At 39.1% G+C, this 17090-nt stretch overlaps 1 protein-coding gene across 1 annotated transcript in view; it reads left to right on the top strand.

Annotated features, from left to right (window-relative positions):
- The window catches only part of LOC129768484 (uncharacterized), a 425523-nt gene that overhangs the window by 289511 nt on the left and 118922 nt on the right, over positions 1 to 17090 (top strand). The window contains exons 7-9 of the mRNA XM_055770172.1: positions 10262 to 10397; positions 11064 to 11207; positions 16007 to 16207. Of these exons, the coding sequence (XP_055626147.1) occupies positions 10262 to 10397; positions 11064 to 11207; positions 16007 to 16207 (481 nt within the window). The remainder of the gene's footprint in view (positions 1 to 10261; positions 10398 to 11063; positions 11208 to 16006; positions 16208 to 17090) is intronic.

The following is a 17090-nucleotide window of genomic DNA, read 5'->3' on the forward strand; positions in this document are numbered from 1 at the left end:
GCAAGAATTTAGACTAGCTATTTTTCCAAAAAAAGACTAGCATACTAGGAACATCTATCCATCTGTAAGGTCGCATGCACCAGCTTTCAGAAAGCCATGACCAAAACAAAAGAACAAGTGCCTACCACTCACTGACAAGTTTCCTATAGATTTACTATGGAATCCGCTTGCAGATAATCGGGGTTCTACTGTACTTGCTTATTAGAACTACGTGATTCTTAACAACATCGCCGAATCATCCTGCTTATGCTCAAAACTTGAACTCATAGTTTGTATACAGATTGCAATGAAGATTTTTTGGAAAAATGCCAAAACGAAAAGATTTTGTTAGGCAGAAAACACAGATTTTATTATGTCAATCCTACCATACACGTCACGTATCTGTGAGAACAGCCTCTCATTTTACCACGTTCGCTAACAAATTGTAATATTGTGATCCAAAAATAAGAAATTGGCACTTTTCGTCGAAGAGACTGGGATGTCTGAATCCTCTGAATATATTAAATCTGATCCTCGATCTTTTGTACAAAAGTTGGGATTCATGGATGACATAAAATGGAAATTTAGAGTTTGAGACATTCGTTTGGGCTACTGTTATCGATGTTTCTAGTAGGATGCAATGTGACCAAGTTGAACCCTTGATTCCTGTAAGGCCGGATTATTTTACGTCGAAGAAATTTCTTCCAACCTATGTTTGTCACTCAGAATACAATCCGGATTTGCTGTTGGTCCGCAGGAATGTGTATAAAGCTCTAATGTAAATGACGTAAGTAGTACTACATTTCAATGACGATATTTCTTTCAAAACGTTAGTGAAATTGGATAAAAAAAAGCGGGTCACACCGCTTTCACCAATTTCACTAAGCCTTGTCTCAAGAAAAACAGCTGCAGGCAAGCAGAATACTGAATACTAGAAAAATCAGGGAACAATAACACAGAAATATAATAATTATGAATGTATGGGAAAAAATCGAAAAAAAAAGTTAACCTGTACAAAATGTTCGCCCCCTCAAAAAACCCCATTCCGAATTTCAGCTCAATCGGACTTAAGGGAGAGTGGCGCAAAGCAGTCAAAGTTTATGTTTTTGAAAATCGAAAAATCCCCGAAAAAGGAAATCGGGGTTTTCGAATTTTTATTTTTTTTTTTTTTTTTTTTTTTTGATGCCAAATGTCTTGAAATTTCAATTGAAATTGAAACGTCAAGGTCTAGTGTCATCTCGAATTTTTTTTTGTCAAAAATCGGCATTCTGATGCTTAGTTTTGTTTTCGAAGTACAAAACGAAAAGTATGGTTTTGGGTGCCATTAAAAACAGTTATCTCGATTTTTCATTCGGAACATGCTGAACATGTTGATTTGCACGATAATATACCCTATGCAAAATATTAGCTCATTCGGACTACATTTACTGGTGTCGCAAAACGTTAAAATTTGAGTTTTTTGAAAACCAAAAAATCACCGGATATCAGGGTTTAAAAAAAAGATGCCAGATGTTTGAAAATTGCATGACACATAAAAATTTTCAGTTATCTCAAAAAAAAATGTTTTGTCAAAAATCGATTTTTCAGGCGAAACAACGACCAAGTGCGAAAAAGAAATTTTTTTTTACCAAAATAAATTTTGAGATAACTGTAAATCTTAACGATCAATACAATTTTAAGACATTTGGCATCAAAATTTTTTTTTGAAAACCTCGATTTTCGGTGATGCTTCGTTTTTCAAAAAAAAAACTCAAATTTTAACGTTTGTGACACCAGTAAATGAAGTCCGAATGAGCTAATATTTTGCATAGGGTATATTATTGTTCAAATCAGCATTTCGTAGCAAGTTTCGAATTAAAAATCGAGATAACTATATTTATTGGCACCCAAAACCATACTTTTCGTTTCGTACTCCGAAAAAAAACTAAGTCTCAGAATGCCGATTTTTGACAATTTTTTTTTTTTTCGAGATGACACTAGTCCTTGGCGTTTCATGCAATTTCAAGACATTTGGCATCGAAAAAAATTCGAAAACCACGATTTCCTTTGACTCTCCTTTCCACTCTCCCTTAAGTCCGATTGAGCTGAAATTCGGCATAGGATGTTTTTTCGAGGTGCTGAACATTTTGTATAGGGTAACTTTTAGAATTTTTAGGGTCGATTTTTTCCCATACATTCGTTGGCACCCTAGTGCACATACTAATAAAACCGAAGTCGCTGAATTCACTCTCCTCATGTCGACGCCATCATTGAGAAAAAAAAGCGTTTGAAAGCGAAAAAAATTTTTTGATGATTTCGAGATCTACTGTCATTTCGAAATTTTTTTCTTTGTGAAATATCGACGTGGTTTTTTTTCGGAATACGAGGCAAACGTATGGTTTAGGGAGCCAATGAAAATCGTCATATCGATTTTTCATACGGGACTCCCTGCGAAATGTTGATTTGCACGATAAAATACCCTCTGCAAAATATTAGCTCATTCGGACTTCATTTACTATTGTCGCAGATGTCAAAAGAGGGTATTTTATCGCCCAAATCAACATTTCGCAGTGAGTCCCGTTTGAAAAATCGATATGACGTTTTTCATTGGCTCCCCAAATCATGCGTTTTGCCTCGTATTCCGAAAAAACGACCAAGTCCCAGAGCGTCGATTTTTGACAAAAAAAAATTCGAGACGACAGTAGATCTCGACATTTTATGCTATTTGAAGACAATTAACATCAATTTTTATTCGAAAACCCCGATTCCCTTGGGTGATTTTTCGGTTTCCAAAAAACTCAAACTTTGACCGCTACTAGTAAATGAAGTAAATGAAGTCCGATTGAGCTGATATTTTGCGTAGGGTAGTTTTTCGTGGGGATCAACATTTTCAATCAAGTTCGCTTTGAAAATTCTTGATGGCCATTTTCATTGGCACTCTAGTGCACGCGTACGATGAAAATCTTACCGAACAGCACCATCAATCGAGAATATTTTTTTTTTCTGATAGGGCATGGTACACAAATCACGTAACGCTAGAAATGTTCTCCTTCTCCAATAATTAACGCAAGACAAACCCCCATCCCCCTTTTGTTACGTAAAGCTAATATAATTCGTGCACAAAGTCAGAGTCGTTTGAAAAATTTTCATAATATTTTAGATTCCAATAAATGATGAAAATATCAACGTTAAAAATCAGACATCTGCCCAGGTCGGAATGGAATGTTTTTAGAATTAAATTATTGAAAATGTACTAAAATCATATTCATCCAAGTCGACAAGTTCATAGAACTTCGAGCAAACAGAGGAGGAAAATAAATGCTCACATCCAGAGATGCCAACCTTCCCGATTTTTCAGGATTTCTCAGACTTCTTGGCTCACAGTCTGATATCCTGACAAACACTTAATTTTGCCTGATTTTCCTGAAGTTATCTTGATTTCGAACTTTTCACTTTATGACGATAAAAATTATCCGTAATTATTATGCTTGGACTCCTGTCAAAGTTTTCTTGGCTGGAAATGAGAACTGCCAGAAAAGCCTACAAAAAAAGCTCGCCGTGACCCAATTGTTTAATTATTGTTCTTTCTTTCGTTTACTATCTATTCCGAAGCGATTCACGTTATCGAAGGTACAGTATCGACATTTATTAAAGTTTGAAATTGATGTGAAAGAAAGTTTCTTATATCACATTGGCCCGCTCTAAGGCAGTTTCAAATTGTTATATTTTGAATGAAAATAATTACTTGATATTTCTTGAATGTGAACTCATGAAAATCGCTGCGAGGATAGCTAACCCACCTATGAAGATCCTGAAACACAGAAAAATTGTTTCTGCCTCAAACATAAAATCAGCAGTTGCAGAAAAAACGACGCCTTAGACGTATCTGGCAAAACAAACGATCGCCAGAATCTAAAAACCAACTCAATATGACACAACGTAAACTAAGAAAGCTATTTCAAGACGAGAAAGATGAAAAATTCCATCATTACCTCACTGAATCGTCTCCAAATCAAGATACTAACTACTCGCTATGGAAGGCAACTAAGGATCTAAAACGGCTTAGTTACGGATCCCACCGTTTAGAATGCCATGAAAGTGATGATGAAAAAGTAGCAACTTTTGCAAACCATCTTCATCAAGCTTTCACTCCGAATCAATCGGCAACTAATGAAGAAACGCTCGAATTTCCTGGTGCAACAAATCAAAACAAAATGAAAATCAAACACCGACTGGTGAGACACGTTATCAAAAATCACATCAATGTGAAAAAGTCACCCGGCATTGACCACATCAACGGACTGTGATTCTGTGTGTATGAGATTCTATCATGTAGCCAATCGATATATTCTCACTAGTACTGCTCACAACTGGAGCAGTTAAAGGCAGCGAATCAGTACAAACTTCGTGAATACGTGATAGGCGTCGCGTTCTATGAGGACAACGCCAAACATCATGTCTCTTCTACAATTTGACAATTAATTAACTGATTTTTTTTGCATTTTCATGATATCTGTTTCTCCTTCTTTATCTCAGCTACTAATCAGTGATACAATGCTAACTTATTTCGTTAAAAGTCACATCACCGCGCAAATTTCGACCCCGAAACCCGAAAAACAGCGTAAATTCCAATATCCGCGTAAAAATAAACCGCGTAAAAAAATCGCGTGAAAAGTGACTTCAGCGTATTGCACTTTCAAATTATGATAGGTTCATATCTCTGCAGCATACATTCAAGAGCAAGAACTTCTACTCTATGAAGACATAAAAATACTTCGAACAGTTTCCGACGAGAAAGCAAATAATGTCTGGTAGATAGAAAATTTAAGCTGAAGATTGCAGAACAAAACTGTGCATATAATTGAATGAATTAGGATTGGGCGATTTTTATAAAAAGGTCGATCTTGTCGGATCGACTTCCCAAACGGCCTAGGGATCGATCCACTGATTAAATCAGTAACGAAGAATCGATCTTGCCGAATCGATCTTTGAAAAATTAAAAGATTTTTTTCGATTTCACGTTCATTGGTCCAATCACAGAACTGTTCATTGATTGATCTTCTAATCTACCCTTTAAAATTAACCAAAACTCGTCATTATAATATCAGATTATTTTCAGACACAATTCTCGTGCAATATTTTTCAACCACTTGCAAATAACATGTTTCTCCGTTACATGGAATATATGTTTTATACAGAAAATATGATACAATGAAGACAGCCCTAAATCGGACAATTTCTTTCTCGAGTTTTTGGCGATCCATTTTTAGTAACATAAATAGAAGACGATATAGGAGTGCCTTCTATCACATTAAAATCTATTTCCACTTTCGAACGAAGATCAATTTCGTTAGCGCAAACATGAAATGGACTAACAACGCTTTTCAATATGTAATTGTAGAACATATGCGAATTGAATTTTTCGAATTTAACCATTTTCCGAAAATTTTCAGTTGTCATGTTTGGTTAAAATATGTGTATTATTTTCATGGGACCCCTCTCTATTCCAGAGGAGGGAGGGGTATCATACCATCATAGAAACCTTTTTCGTACCCAAAAACCCTCACATCCCAAATTTGGCTCCATTTGCTTGATTAGTTCGTGAGTTATGCAGAAATTTATGCTTCATTTGTATGGCAGCCTCCCCTTAGAGAGGGGGGAGGAGTGTCGAGCCACCATAGAAACGTTTCGTGCCCCCTGAAACCTTCACATGCTTAAATTGGCTCCATTTACTTGATTAGTTTTCGAGTTATACAGAAATTTGTGTTTTATTTGTATGGCAGAACACCACACCGCACTCCCCTCCCTCCCTTAGAGAAAGGGAGGGAAGGGGGGGGGGGGGGTGGTGTTCCACCATAGAAACATTTATTGCTGGTGTTTGGCTGAGAGAAACAGGAACAGTAGAAATTGATATTGATTTATACAAAAGAAACAACTCCTTGTTTCAAGCAGCAGTTTCTGACGTTGCATTTCACTACATGCGAAAGGTTTTAGGATGTCCTTACGTGATGAGCAAACCACGCGACTGAATATCCTACAAATTCCGTTTCGTCAATTTGGGAGTTTGCGGGCTTAATTTATTCCGCTTTAACGGCATATCCATCAATAACTAGGTTCCACAGACCTTCTAACGATTCCGCTGCAAACTCAAAATATTGCCACCCGGTTTCAAGTCCCTTATCGTATTTTTGAGTTTTTCATCCAAGTGAGAACCGTAATTATCATGAGGAAGTACTGAAGCTGCTCACTCCCGGAAAGTGGAGCCGTCCGACGTTCAACTCGGTTGAATGTAATTGAATGAATGTAACGAATATTGCATTAAGATTGATGAATCGCCATATCTAAAACCTTTTCAAAACGAGGGTTCTCGTCTGGTTCTCCATTCACATTAACTATGATCACAGGCTTAATCAGTCCTTGATACCAAATAATTTCGATTTCAGAGAGTTCGCACAGTTTCTTTTTAAATCGACCCCATGCCTTCGAAAACCAGTGCCCTCCTGAACAAACTGCAACGTACGTTGGACCACTGTATCTAACTGTTTCAGCATGACCAACATGCCCTGGCTTCTTTCTGCACCTGCGATAACACATGGAATAAGCTTATGTGTAGCAGCCACGACAAAATCATGATCTGAAAGATTAACGCGATATTCGAGATGAATTAAGCGGTACCTACCTATTGGCTGCTGTTTATCCCGTTACAACACGTGTTTTATCATCTTCGCTCAGGAAACACACTTCATTCCGCCCCGTAATGAAAAAGCTGCTCAATCATATAGAGGCGCGTTGATTTATTTAGAAATAAAAATGGAATTTTGCTATGTTACGATTACGGAACCAATGTCTTCCCCCTTCCCCCATTAAGTAACTCAACCTCAATCCTTCTAAAAACCAACCCACCCCCTTTCTTGCGTTACGTCATTTGTGCACGACGGCATTTTATAACGTTTGCAAAAAATGCTGATTTTTCATGGATTTACCTCCACACGCACTGACGAAACTACCCATGCAGCATCAATCGTAGTAACCCATGAGTTAGCAAAAAAAATTGACAGCTCTATTATACCAGGGACAGACAAACAGCTGTACTAGCGCTGTACGTGTACAGCGTTGTACGAGTACAATCGTAGCATGACAGACATACTTTGGTTGTTCATTGTACCGCATGTCAAACTGACAAGCAGGAATTCGACCAATTTTCACCAAATATTTCAATGAAAAAAGTTTTTATTTAGCGTCTAAACTATCAAACACAACAAACAAGTCTCCAATCTGAGTTATTAACTCAAATGGAAGTCAATAAAAAGAATTTTACCAAGTGTTTTGATTCGGTTTGTTCATGCTACCCACCACTAACCGTCTATGGCGCTGCTCACAGTACAACTGTAGCCATGTACAGCGGTGAAACAGATCGGTACAGGTACAGCGATTGTACCGAGTTGCTTGCATGGTTCTAGCGCTGTACATGGTGACAGACATACAATTTTCGAAGTACAACGCAAGTACAGTTGTATGTCTGTCATAAGTATTAGTCGAATGCTAACCGTGCTGGCGAAAATAGTGAAGCTATTTCATTCAGAAGTGTGTGCGTTCAAAGAACGGTACCCTGCTGGGTCGAAAAGGGACATCATGCGACGTGGCGGTGGTGATGGACGACAAGACCCTGGATGGAAACGACTGGCAGGGCACTTCGTATATTACTTCTTCCCACGAAGGAAGCTAGAAGGGGATTTCAAAGCCGCTCTTCTTAAGATCCGGACTGGCCGTGAACGGGGAAATTTATAGCACGAAGTGCCTGCCGGAAGTTGCGTCGTTCATCAAGAAATACCATAAGGGTCAAGACGCGGTGTTCTGGCCGGATGTGGCGTCGGCCCACTACTTGAAGCGATCCTTAGAGGAGATGGAGCGGCTGAATATCGATATGGTACCCAAGTCAGAGAACCCGCCCAATGTCCCCCAACAGCGTCTCATCGAGAATTCCTGGGCAAATCTGGAGCGTAAGATCTACTCCAACAATTTTGTCGCGAAAACTGAGAAGGAATTGATAAATAGAACGAAGAAAGAACTTAAAAAACATGCCTATATGGTTTCGTCCGCCATGGCGAATGTTCCGGTTAACTGCTGGAAGGCCGCTCGCAAGAGCGCAAGATTTATTTGCAAGTAAGCTAATATAATTACCTTCTATGGGAAATTATTAAACTCAATTATCTGTCTTAGTTTTCTTTAATCACCATCCGAAAAAAGGCCATTTTTCAAGGCAAACGTTATCTAAAATATAAATAGTAATTTCTAACACCTACAAAATTTCCTTTTGCCTTATTGAATAATATTTTCTTGGCCCTTGCTCACACTGAATAGAACAGTGTTTGTTATCGTTCCTAGTATCATACAAATATTTGATAACATGAAGGGTCGGGAACAGTGCCGAAAATATTCACCTTCACGACATTCAAATACGGCGAATTTCAGTTTGCCTTGTATTGATAACCTACTGCTCAAGCGAGAGTCGATAAATATGGAACAACAATATCAATGAACACCAGTGGAATGAACAGCAAACATCAGCTTGCCATGAAGTTCATTTTTCATTTGCATCTTCATTTTGGTCATGATATTCGTAACGTCGAAATTGAAGATCATTGCGTGTTAGTGAAAATCGAAACATGAAATTCAACGTCAACCAATTGAGAGCAAAATTCTTGTTTTTGGCGACTTCGGCAATGGAATGTATAGTATAACTTTTGCTATGTTCTATTAATCTACTCCCGATTGGCCGAAAATGTTATACACCGCCAATTAGATGGGCAATAGGTGACAATAATAGACGAGCGGAAAACGAACATAATCTTGTTTTGATTTCCGGTTTGATGATACTGGCTCTAAATGACCAGCAATGATACAAAACCCCTACGGTATGGCTATTGGATAAAAGGGCTTCAACAGCCGAAGTCGAATATCGTATTCCGATGTCATTTTAGAAAATAAGATGATGGTTTCCGGTTCATTGGAAACATTGATCGAAATGGTAGTAGTTAAAAATCTTAGAGAGCGGAAACAGAAACGGAAACGGACCGTCCCTCTCATGCTAAAGGTAACGAGATCAATTCTCACCCTCGATATTCTTCCAAAAATGGAAGTAAAGTGTTGAAAGTCACTACAATACAGTATAAAAACTGAACGGAACGCTCAACGCCGTTCAACGCTAAACCTCACTCAGCCGCTCAACGCCGCACAACGGTCAACGCTCAACGAAAACTAATGTTGCCTTTTCCGGATTCCTGGTTCTTACTTTTTTTTAATAAACATAAAATACGATTTCAATAAAAATTCACTGCAAGTGATGAAGATCAACTTAATGTTCGTGATAATCACCTGAAATTATTGACAGTAATAAAAGTGCCTGAATGCAGGCTTTGCGAAATTCCCTCATACTGTTTTCGTTCATCATACCAGACAAAGTTCACGCGTCTCGACTCTTGTACTATACTCATTATAACAGATACTCATTATAACAGATAGTGTTGAGTGTCAACAGAAGAGAATTCATCCGACACCGAGAAAAAGCTAATTCATTCATTCGTGAATAAATTTTGATAATTTGTGGCACTGGTCGGGAAGCATGATGGATGAGAAAGTATTTCTGTACTCAATGAGTTTCTGAAGATTCTGCAAAACAGTATGTGGGATCACATTATCATGAAGCAACATGATGTCCTTTCTATTGAACATTGTCAGCTAGTCTTGTTGTGGAGTGATGTTACTAAATTGTCCAATTTTTGACGGTATATCTTCTGGTTTAGCTTTCACTTTGTTTCAAATGCTCAAAATATATGGTCTCTCGAATGCGCTACCGTATATTCAACAGTTTCTTACTTAGACACGACGTTGGATTGGAAGTAGAGAGAGCAGATCGCCGGATCCGCCAATATGCCCTTTTCGTCAAGATGTTTTCATAGCTAATCCACTTGTCGCGTCAGTTATCATCCGGTTCAAGTAGAGTTTGAATTAATTCCGAGTAAGCAAAAATATGCATACGATGATTCGCTCATTCAAATTCATCACACTCAACCTATGTGGCACTATCCTCGATTACGAATATAATCCGAAATAATTTGTTGAACTGAATCAATGTTGAAGATAACATTTTGTTTTATTCTGAAAACAGATAAAACAGAACTTTCGGTGTATTTCCAGGCCGAGCAATAATACTTAAGCAATGAAGTATACGTTGACTTTTCGCAATTGTGTAAATCGATCTTAATACGGATAATTATAGTCCTTTTTCACCTTTATTTCGCAGGGGTACATCCGGCATTGATATTGATTTACGGCGCGTGGATATCGATCAATGCCCACAAAAAAGTTTGCCATCTGGGGCTCTGCAGCCGCTGAATATTTTTGCCGGAACGGACAAATGCAAGCAACGGACAACAGAGGTATTCCATAATTTTGAGTCAATGGCGTTTCGGGAAAACAGAGTGCACCATTATTTCCATTCGCTATCAAACAATTGGCATTGTAATACCGAATTCCACATCAAAGCTACCAATGTTGTATAGATGAGGATTAGGTACCGGGATCCGGGAGCTGAATACAAATAGATGTGAATACAAAAAATGCAACATATTACTTTGTTTAGATTTCAAACTTTATCATTTGGTGAGTTGGTAATTAACTGTTTGTTTGGCATTGGCCTTGAACACACACCATTCGGTCGTATTGATTTTGCATCCGATGTAATATGTGTAGTGAACAGAGAAACAACAAATTACATTTCGACAAATTACAACAACATTTTCGACGCGTTGCAGCTCTCAAAGCATAAAGAGTAAGTTGCTTTCAGTTGTTTGAATTGAGTTTAAAACAAGAGATGACAGTACCATAATGGGAACACTCGGTTTCAATTTCAATTTTATTCCTTTTACTTACCATTTGTTAGTGAGCGTCTGTTTCTTGTATTACTTTAATGTGCACTCCTTCCCATCCCCGCAAACACCGTTCGCACTAAAATCCCCCAATGCTCCCAAATTCACTTTAGTTTTTTCTTGTGTATTTCCATGTTTCGATGGTTGCTCTACTACTCGTTGTCTACTATGCGGCAGTGTATTCCAATCCCCGGATTAGGTTTCCGTCGTGGCTCGTACCGGTGCGTGTGTCGGAAAGGCTTCTATTTTCCTGACACAAGCATCGAGCAGAAATGGTTCAACGGGACCACTCTCGAGGAGGAGTATGAAAAATTGATGCTGGTAAGTACAGAAGCCGTGGCAGTAAATTAGAGCCGGGTTATTTTGGAAACGGTTGAGGCAGCCCCGAGATACACTTTGGGTCCATTCAGACGTATGCGTATGCATATATTCCACAGAGATTTACGCCACAACTACATTCAGGCGAAACCATGCATTCAATTGAGAGATCAATCGTCAAAGTACATAATACGTTTTTATTTCATTATTTGATGCGTTTTTCCGCATCGTTATTGAAAAAGTTGGACACAAATAACGCGCGATGACGAGTGGGTCGCGATTTTTCATCCATTTTCGACGTCAGATCACCACCAGGTTCGAGTAGTTACGACTTATGTACGTGAGAAGATAATTCGAATTACGGTTTTCAGTCAGTCCGGATTGACTGATTCCACCCTCGGAGTGGGCGATTGTGTTTGGAAAATTCATTTGCTTTCACGAGCCCCAACAATCGTGTTTGATTTTCGAATAATAACGTGTGATGGAAAACAATGATTACATTCGCGAAAGCTGGAATAGCATCAAATTTGGCCAATACCGGGTCGTACGTGTCCTAAGCATGAACATTTAACGCTTGACCATAGAGGCCAGTGATCATGCAAGGCCTATGCGATACGTCATATTATCGAGTGTTCGCCATTGAATGGTTTTTGTCAATCATCGCCTGCACGTTCGATGCCAGCTTAAAATTAATCATTGCTGAGAATAGATCGCAGTTGATGTGAATAATGGAGTATTTGATTGTGCACCGTTAACATTTGAATACATAGAAGAATTATGGGTTGGATGGACTGCAGAGTTAAGATGGACATCCAATTAAATTGAAGAATTGATTGTCACATTATGTTGAAGTTGATTATATGACATTGCGATTGTTGGTTCAATGATATTTGATCCACATTATAACAGAATTGATTTATGACAAGAGTAAAATAGAATGAAAACTGAAAATCCTGAATGATTTTGCCTTCTATTGTTTATTTCTTCTGCTCCCATATCTCAAGTCTACAAATAAATCGCATGATGACACCTTCGGTTCTGGCTCTGACCCCGGAATCGGGTGTTCGATTGTGGCTGAGTAAGAGGGTGCGAGCTAGCAAAAAACTATTAGGGGAACCGCGGTAATACGGACAGTGAGGGTAATATGGACAGGTGGTTGATTTGTATAGTTACATTTTGAATTTCAGATTTCTGTTGATGAGAACTCCTTCTACAATATATTCTATAATATATAAGCCATCCTATGGCAATGAATACTGATCAAAAGTGGGAAAGGAAAACAAAAATCAAAAATCCAACATGATTCCGCGTGTGGATGTCATTTAAGCTGCTTCTATATTAGGCATTTTGAGTGGTTTAATATCAAAATTCAATTCGCTGATGGTTATATTTCGGTTTGTGAGTTAACAGAGGAGCGATGTTAAGTATGTACGGAAAAGTAAATTTATTTTTGAATGGAAAATTTAAATTATTAAAATAATTGTACTGGTGGGGTGAAACGGACAGTTGCCAGTGGGAGTGAGATGGACTGTGAAAAGTCTGTTTAATCTATTCCTACGGAATGCCCTGCGTCTATAAGTGGAAATCAAATCGCCAAATGTGGACTTCTAAACAGCTAACTGGAACCAAAAGCACAATAGTTGAGTGTCTGTCCGTTTATACTGTTGAAAAGCACAATACCACTTCTAGGTGGATTAATTTGATTTTTTTTTCATCATTTAACGGACATTCGTGATGAGTTCGGACTTTGGTTGAATAAAATTATTCCTCTTGCGATCGATGAACCTCCACGCTTCATATATTACAAATATATTCATATTGTTGTTGAAATTTTTTTTGTACTTTTTGGTCTGTTTGAATTTTAGTAAAAAACATTGAAAAACACTTTTTTGTAAAATATTTGGCCAATTAGGTAGAAAAACAGTATATTGAATTGCAAGAAACTGCATCAAAGCTTTGGGAAACATGAGTTTCCAAAGATATAATTGAAGTTCTTCTTAACATGTCCGTTTTACCCCCACCTCCCCTACTATACGCTTCGCAGATCACTTTGGTGCTTTGGCGTTTACGGATTTTATACGATAATTTGATTGTACGATAACTGACAAAATAAAAACTATTTAGTTTGTCAAAGCAGGAGAGTTCATTCTTGCTCCACAAGACGACAGAACACGTGCATACCTGACGAAAATAGATTCCTGATTTGCATCGTCTTCATCTACCCGGGCTTTGGATCTCTTGAATATTGACAATTTTTTAGAAGGCATACACAATGTTCGGCAGGATGTAATCGATACGTAACATTTTTTTTATTTCTAAATGAATACGATTACATACTTGAGCAGCTAACTCATAAAGCCCTCATAAAGGTTCAATCAGACTTCATATTCAAGTGACACAGACGTCAAAATTGGGAGGGATCGGTTCTTCTGAACTATATTCGCGGCGGGACAAATGCTTGCGTAATTGTTGCGTTGATAATGACTTATGGCTTGCATTTTGGACCTCCCAGGAAGAACAGCGTTTCTACCTTAGCAGCAATATTACCAACGAGGTAGCTGTCGATCGAAAAAACTCTTCTGAGCTGCTACCAGACGAATATTCCTTCGACAAGCCTTCACTGAGTACGGAACTCTGTACGACAATACATGGAATTCTAGTAACAAGTGTTTCTCCTGTTTGCGATGACATGGTCAATCAGCTTTTATAAGACATCTCAAAATCTAATACGAACCGTTTCGGGCGATATGGGGTCGGTGGATGAGCATGAATGGCCTTTCTGGTGGTCATCTTCATGTACATACCTCGGATACATTTCAAACCGTCCAAGAATATCAATCGACTGGAGGGAATTACACTTTATCCCGTGTTCTCTCATCTGGCGCTTCACTGGCCAGCCTTCCAACGATCCATGCCTTCAATGCACAGACGGAGCTTGTTCTGGAGTCCGATTCCGACCAGGATATTTACACGGCAGCTTTCTACGTGTTTATCCCCAGCAGTACGGCGTTCGGCTTCGTGCTCGACCTGCAACGTTTGGTGTTTGTGTTCATCGTGGTTCATCATTTCTGATCCTCGACACCGATGTGCTCGGCGATCGGATGGGAATGGCGATCACCCAGGTGATGGCCTTCACCGAGATGATGCAGTGGGGCATTCGGCAAAGTGCCGAGGTGGCAAACTTTATGATGTCCGTGGAGCGTTTGCCGGAGTACAGAGGTCTACAGCTGGAGCAGCCCAGAGTTTTAAGCAAAGGTTGGCCAGTAGCTGGGAAGATACAGTTTAATAATGTGAGCTATCGTAACTTCAAGGGTGGGAATACAGTATTGAAGAATTTAGATTTCGAAAAATCCAAGGGAGAAAATTGGAATCGTTGGTTGCGCTGAAGCGGGTAAGTCCTTATTGATTGGGGTACTTTTTCGCTTAGCGCAGGTAGAAGGTGATATCCGCTTTGACTGTGTGAATACGTGCAAAATTTCTCTGGAAAATCTCCGATCCAAAGTCGCGACTATTCCACAAGCTTCGGTTCTGTTCTCCGGAACCCTGGGGAGAAATCTGGATCCGTTTGAAAAATTCTCCGATCCTGATTTGTGGAGCGCATTGGAACAAATAGAACTGAAGGGCATCGCAAATGGACCACACGCAGTCACTGCGGGTGGTTCTAACTTCTGCGTTAGTCAACGACAATTAATCTGTTTAGCAAGAGCCATCCTTCAGAGCAATCGCGTCTTGGTTTTGGATGAAGCCACAACAAATGTGTACGATCCGAGCAAGGATCGGCTAATCCAGGAAACAATTCGTGTTAAGTTTGCCGAATGTACCGTGCTGATCATAGTCCATCGTTTTCACACCATCATGGACTCCGATTGAGTGCTAGTGATGGATGCGAGAGAGTCTGTTGAATTCGGAACGCCATATGATCTGTTGCAATTCCCGGTTGGCGTTTTCAAAGAAATGGTCCTCGCCACCGACCCGATCGAATCGGAAAGACTAATACAAATAGCCAAACAAAAATATAAGACCACCACGAGTGAATGAGGGCAGTTTTGTGTGTCGATAATACAAAAGTGGCCTTGTAATTCATCATAATCTAAGCGTCACATCTTATTTTAATTTATTCCCAGTAATCGATAGTCTGTCGCGAGCAATCGATCTAAAAACTATACGGTAATAGTTCATAATAATCATACTGGAATTTAATCAATCTCATAAACCTCAATTCTAACCATCCAATATTCTTCGCGAATACCTACGAGTCAGATCCAAATTTTGTATACAAGATATGTACAAAATATATATATTTCCTCTCAAAAGAAATGCTAGCAATTTGAGAAGAGCTAGTATTCCCATTCGATACAGATATCATTGAGGGCTACAAATTATTACTTAATAGCAATATAAATGCACTTCCAGAAGCCGATCGATATATATCATTGGGCTGATAAGAGTGTTTTTATACCGTTACTATCACTCATAACCATATTATAGCAAGCAAACACGAACAAGCCGCATTCACCACAACTCGAGGAAGATCAGGAATCAAAATTAATGATATCTATAATTTACGAAGGGGGGCTGATAGATAATTGGTTACACGCAAGTAGACTGAACGGTTTTCCTGCTCTAGACTGAATCATGTTGGGATGGCATCCTTCTCACATCGACTATTTACACCTCGAGGGGGTTGGCTCAACCGAGAGATAGAGGCTCGAAACAATTCGAAATTAATCGACGATAATAAAACATCCAACGGGTGTTATTGTAATAAATATATCCCTATTGTTGTTTTTTCATCCATCCAGAGCGAATACAGCAGCTACAATGATCCCTCATCGTACGAGTGTTTGCCCTGTGCGGAAGGATGCGATTTCTGCGTGGACGCATCGCCATGTGTTGCGGCTCTCAACTGGGCAATGCGCACCGGAATTCTCGTTCTGGCCTGTACGGTTATCGGATTGCTGCCCCCAGCCGCAGTGTTTACCTTTCGCTATCAACAAGTCAAGGTGAATATATGTATGAGTAGTGCTACTGTTACAGTTATATTGGATAGACCATCCTTTGAGTAAGCTCCGATAACGGATATTGGAATATTTTTCAACAGTGATTACGGCTGATGATTGTGGGAGGAAAAAATCTTTCGAACTGTGCTGCTCGACGTCGGAAAAACGTGTCCATTCTATTTTCCGCATTCTGAGCAGTTAATTTCCGTTTCACTTACCCTATTCATAGTTCGCCTTTTCGCTACACTAAAATGGAATCACGTCTTTAGCGGATGGGTTCCCTTCGCGAAAATCTTCGGCAGCACGAAGAAATGAAAGCGGGAAGTGGAGTGGACATGGAGTGGGATACATGGTTCGGAAGCGATCAGATTACGTATAATTTTGCACTATACCTGCTAGCAGCAAAAGTATTCCCAGAAGCGCAGTTTGCATCTTTCGTTCCAATTTATTTTTTGTCGAATCGCGCGTTCACAAGGGTTTATTTTTTTCCCTTCTTGGTTGCAATCTTGTGTTTCAACTAGTGATAACTATCAATGTTGCATCTGGGTGTACATTACAATTAGAGGATAGAAGGGGCATAAAGATTGTTCTCTTAGAAAGATGCACCGTGCAGTACAATTTTATGAAAGTTCAGTTCATGGATCTGGGATAAAAATAAGCACAGTGATAGGTGCAATCATCTTTTTATTTGCAGAGATTCTCAGGTGAAGGCAAATTGCGGGCCAATTTATCTCTTCATACTGTTCTTTAGCCGTAATGTACAGCTCAATTTGCAAAATTTGAAAGACCTTCGTAAAGTTTCTCAAATCTTGTGGGTTTTGTAAAAATACTCTCACAAAGCTGGCGAGACTCATAATTTTATCCAGCCACCGTCACGGTTTAGAAC

The sequence above is a fragment of the Toxorhynchites rutilus genome, chromosome 2, assembly GCF_029784135.1.
Source record: "Toxorhynchites rutilus septentrionalis strain SRP chromosome 2, ASM2978413v1, whole genome shotgun sequence".
In the NCBI taxonomy this organism is placed as follows: domain Eukaryota; kingdom Metazoa; phylum Arthropoda; class Insecta; order Diptera; family Culicidae; genus Toxorhynchites; species Toxorhynchites rutilus.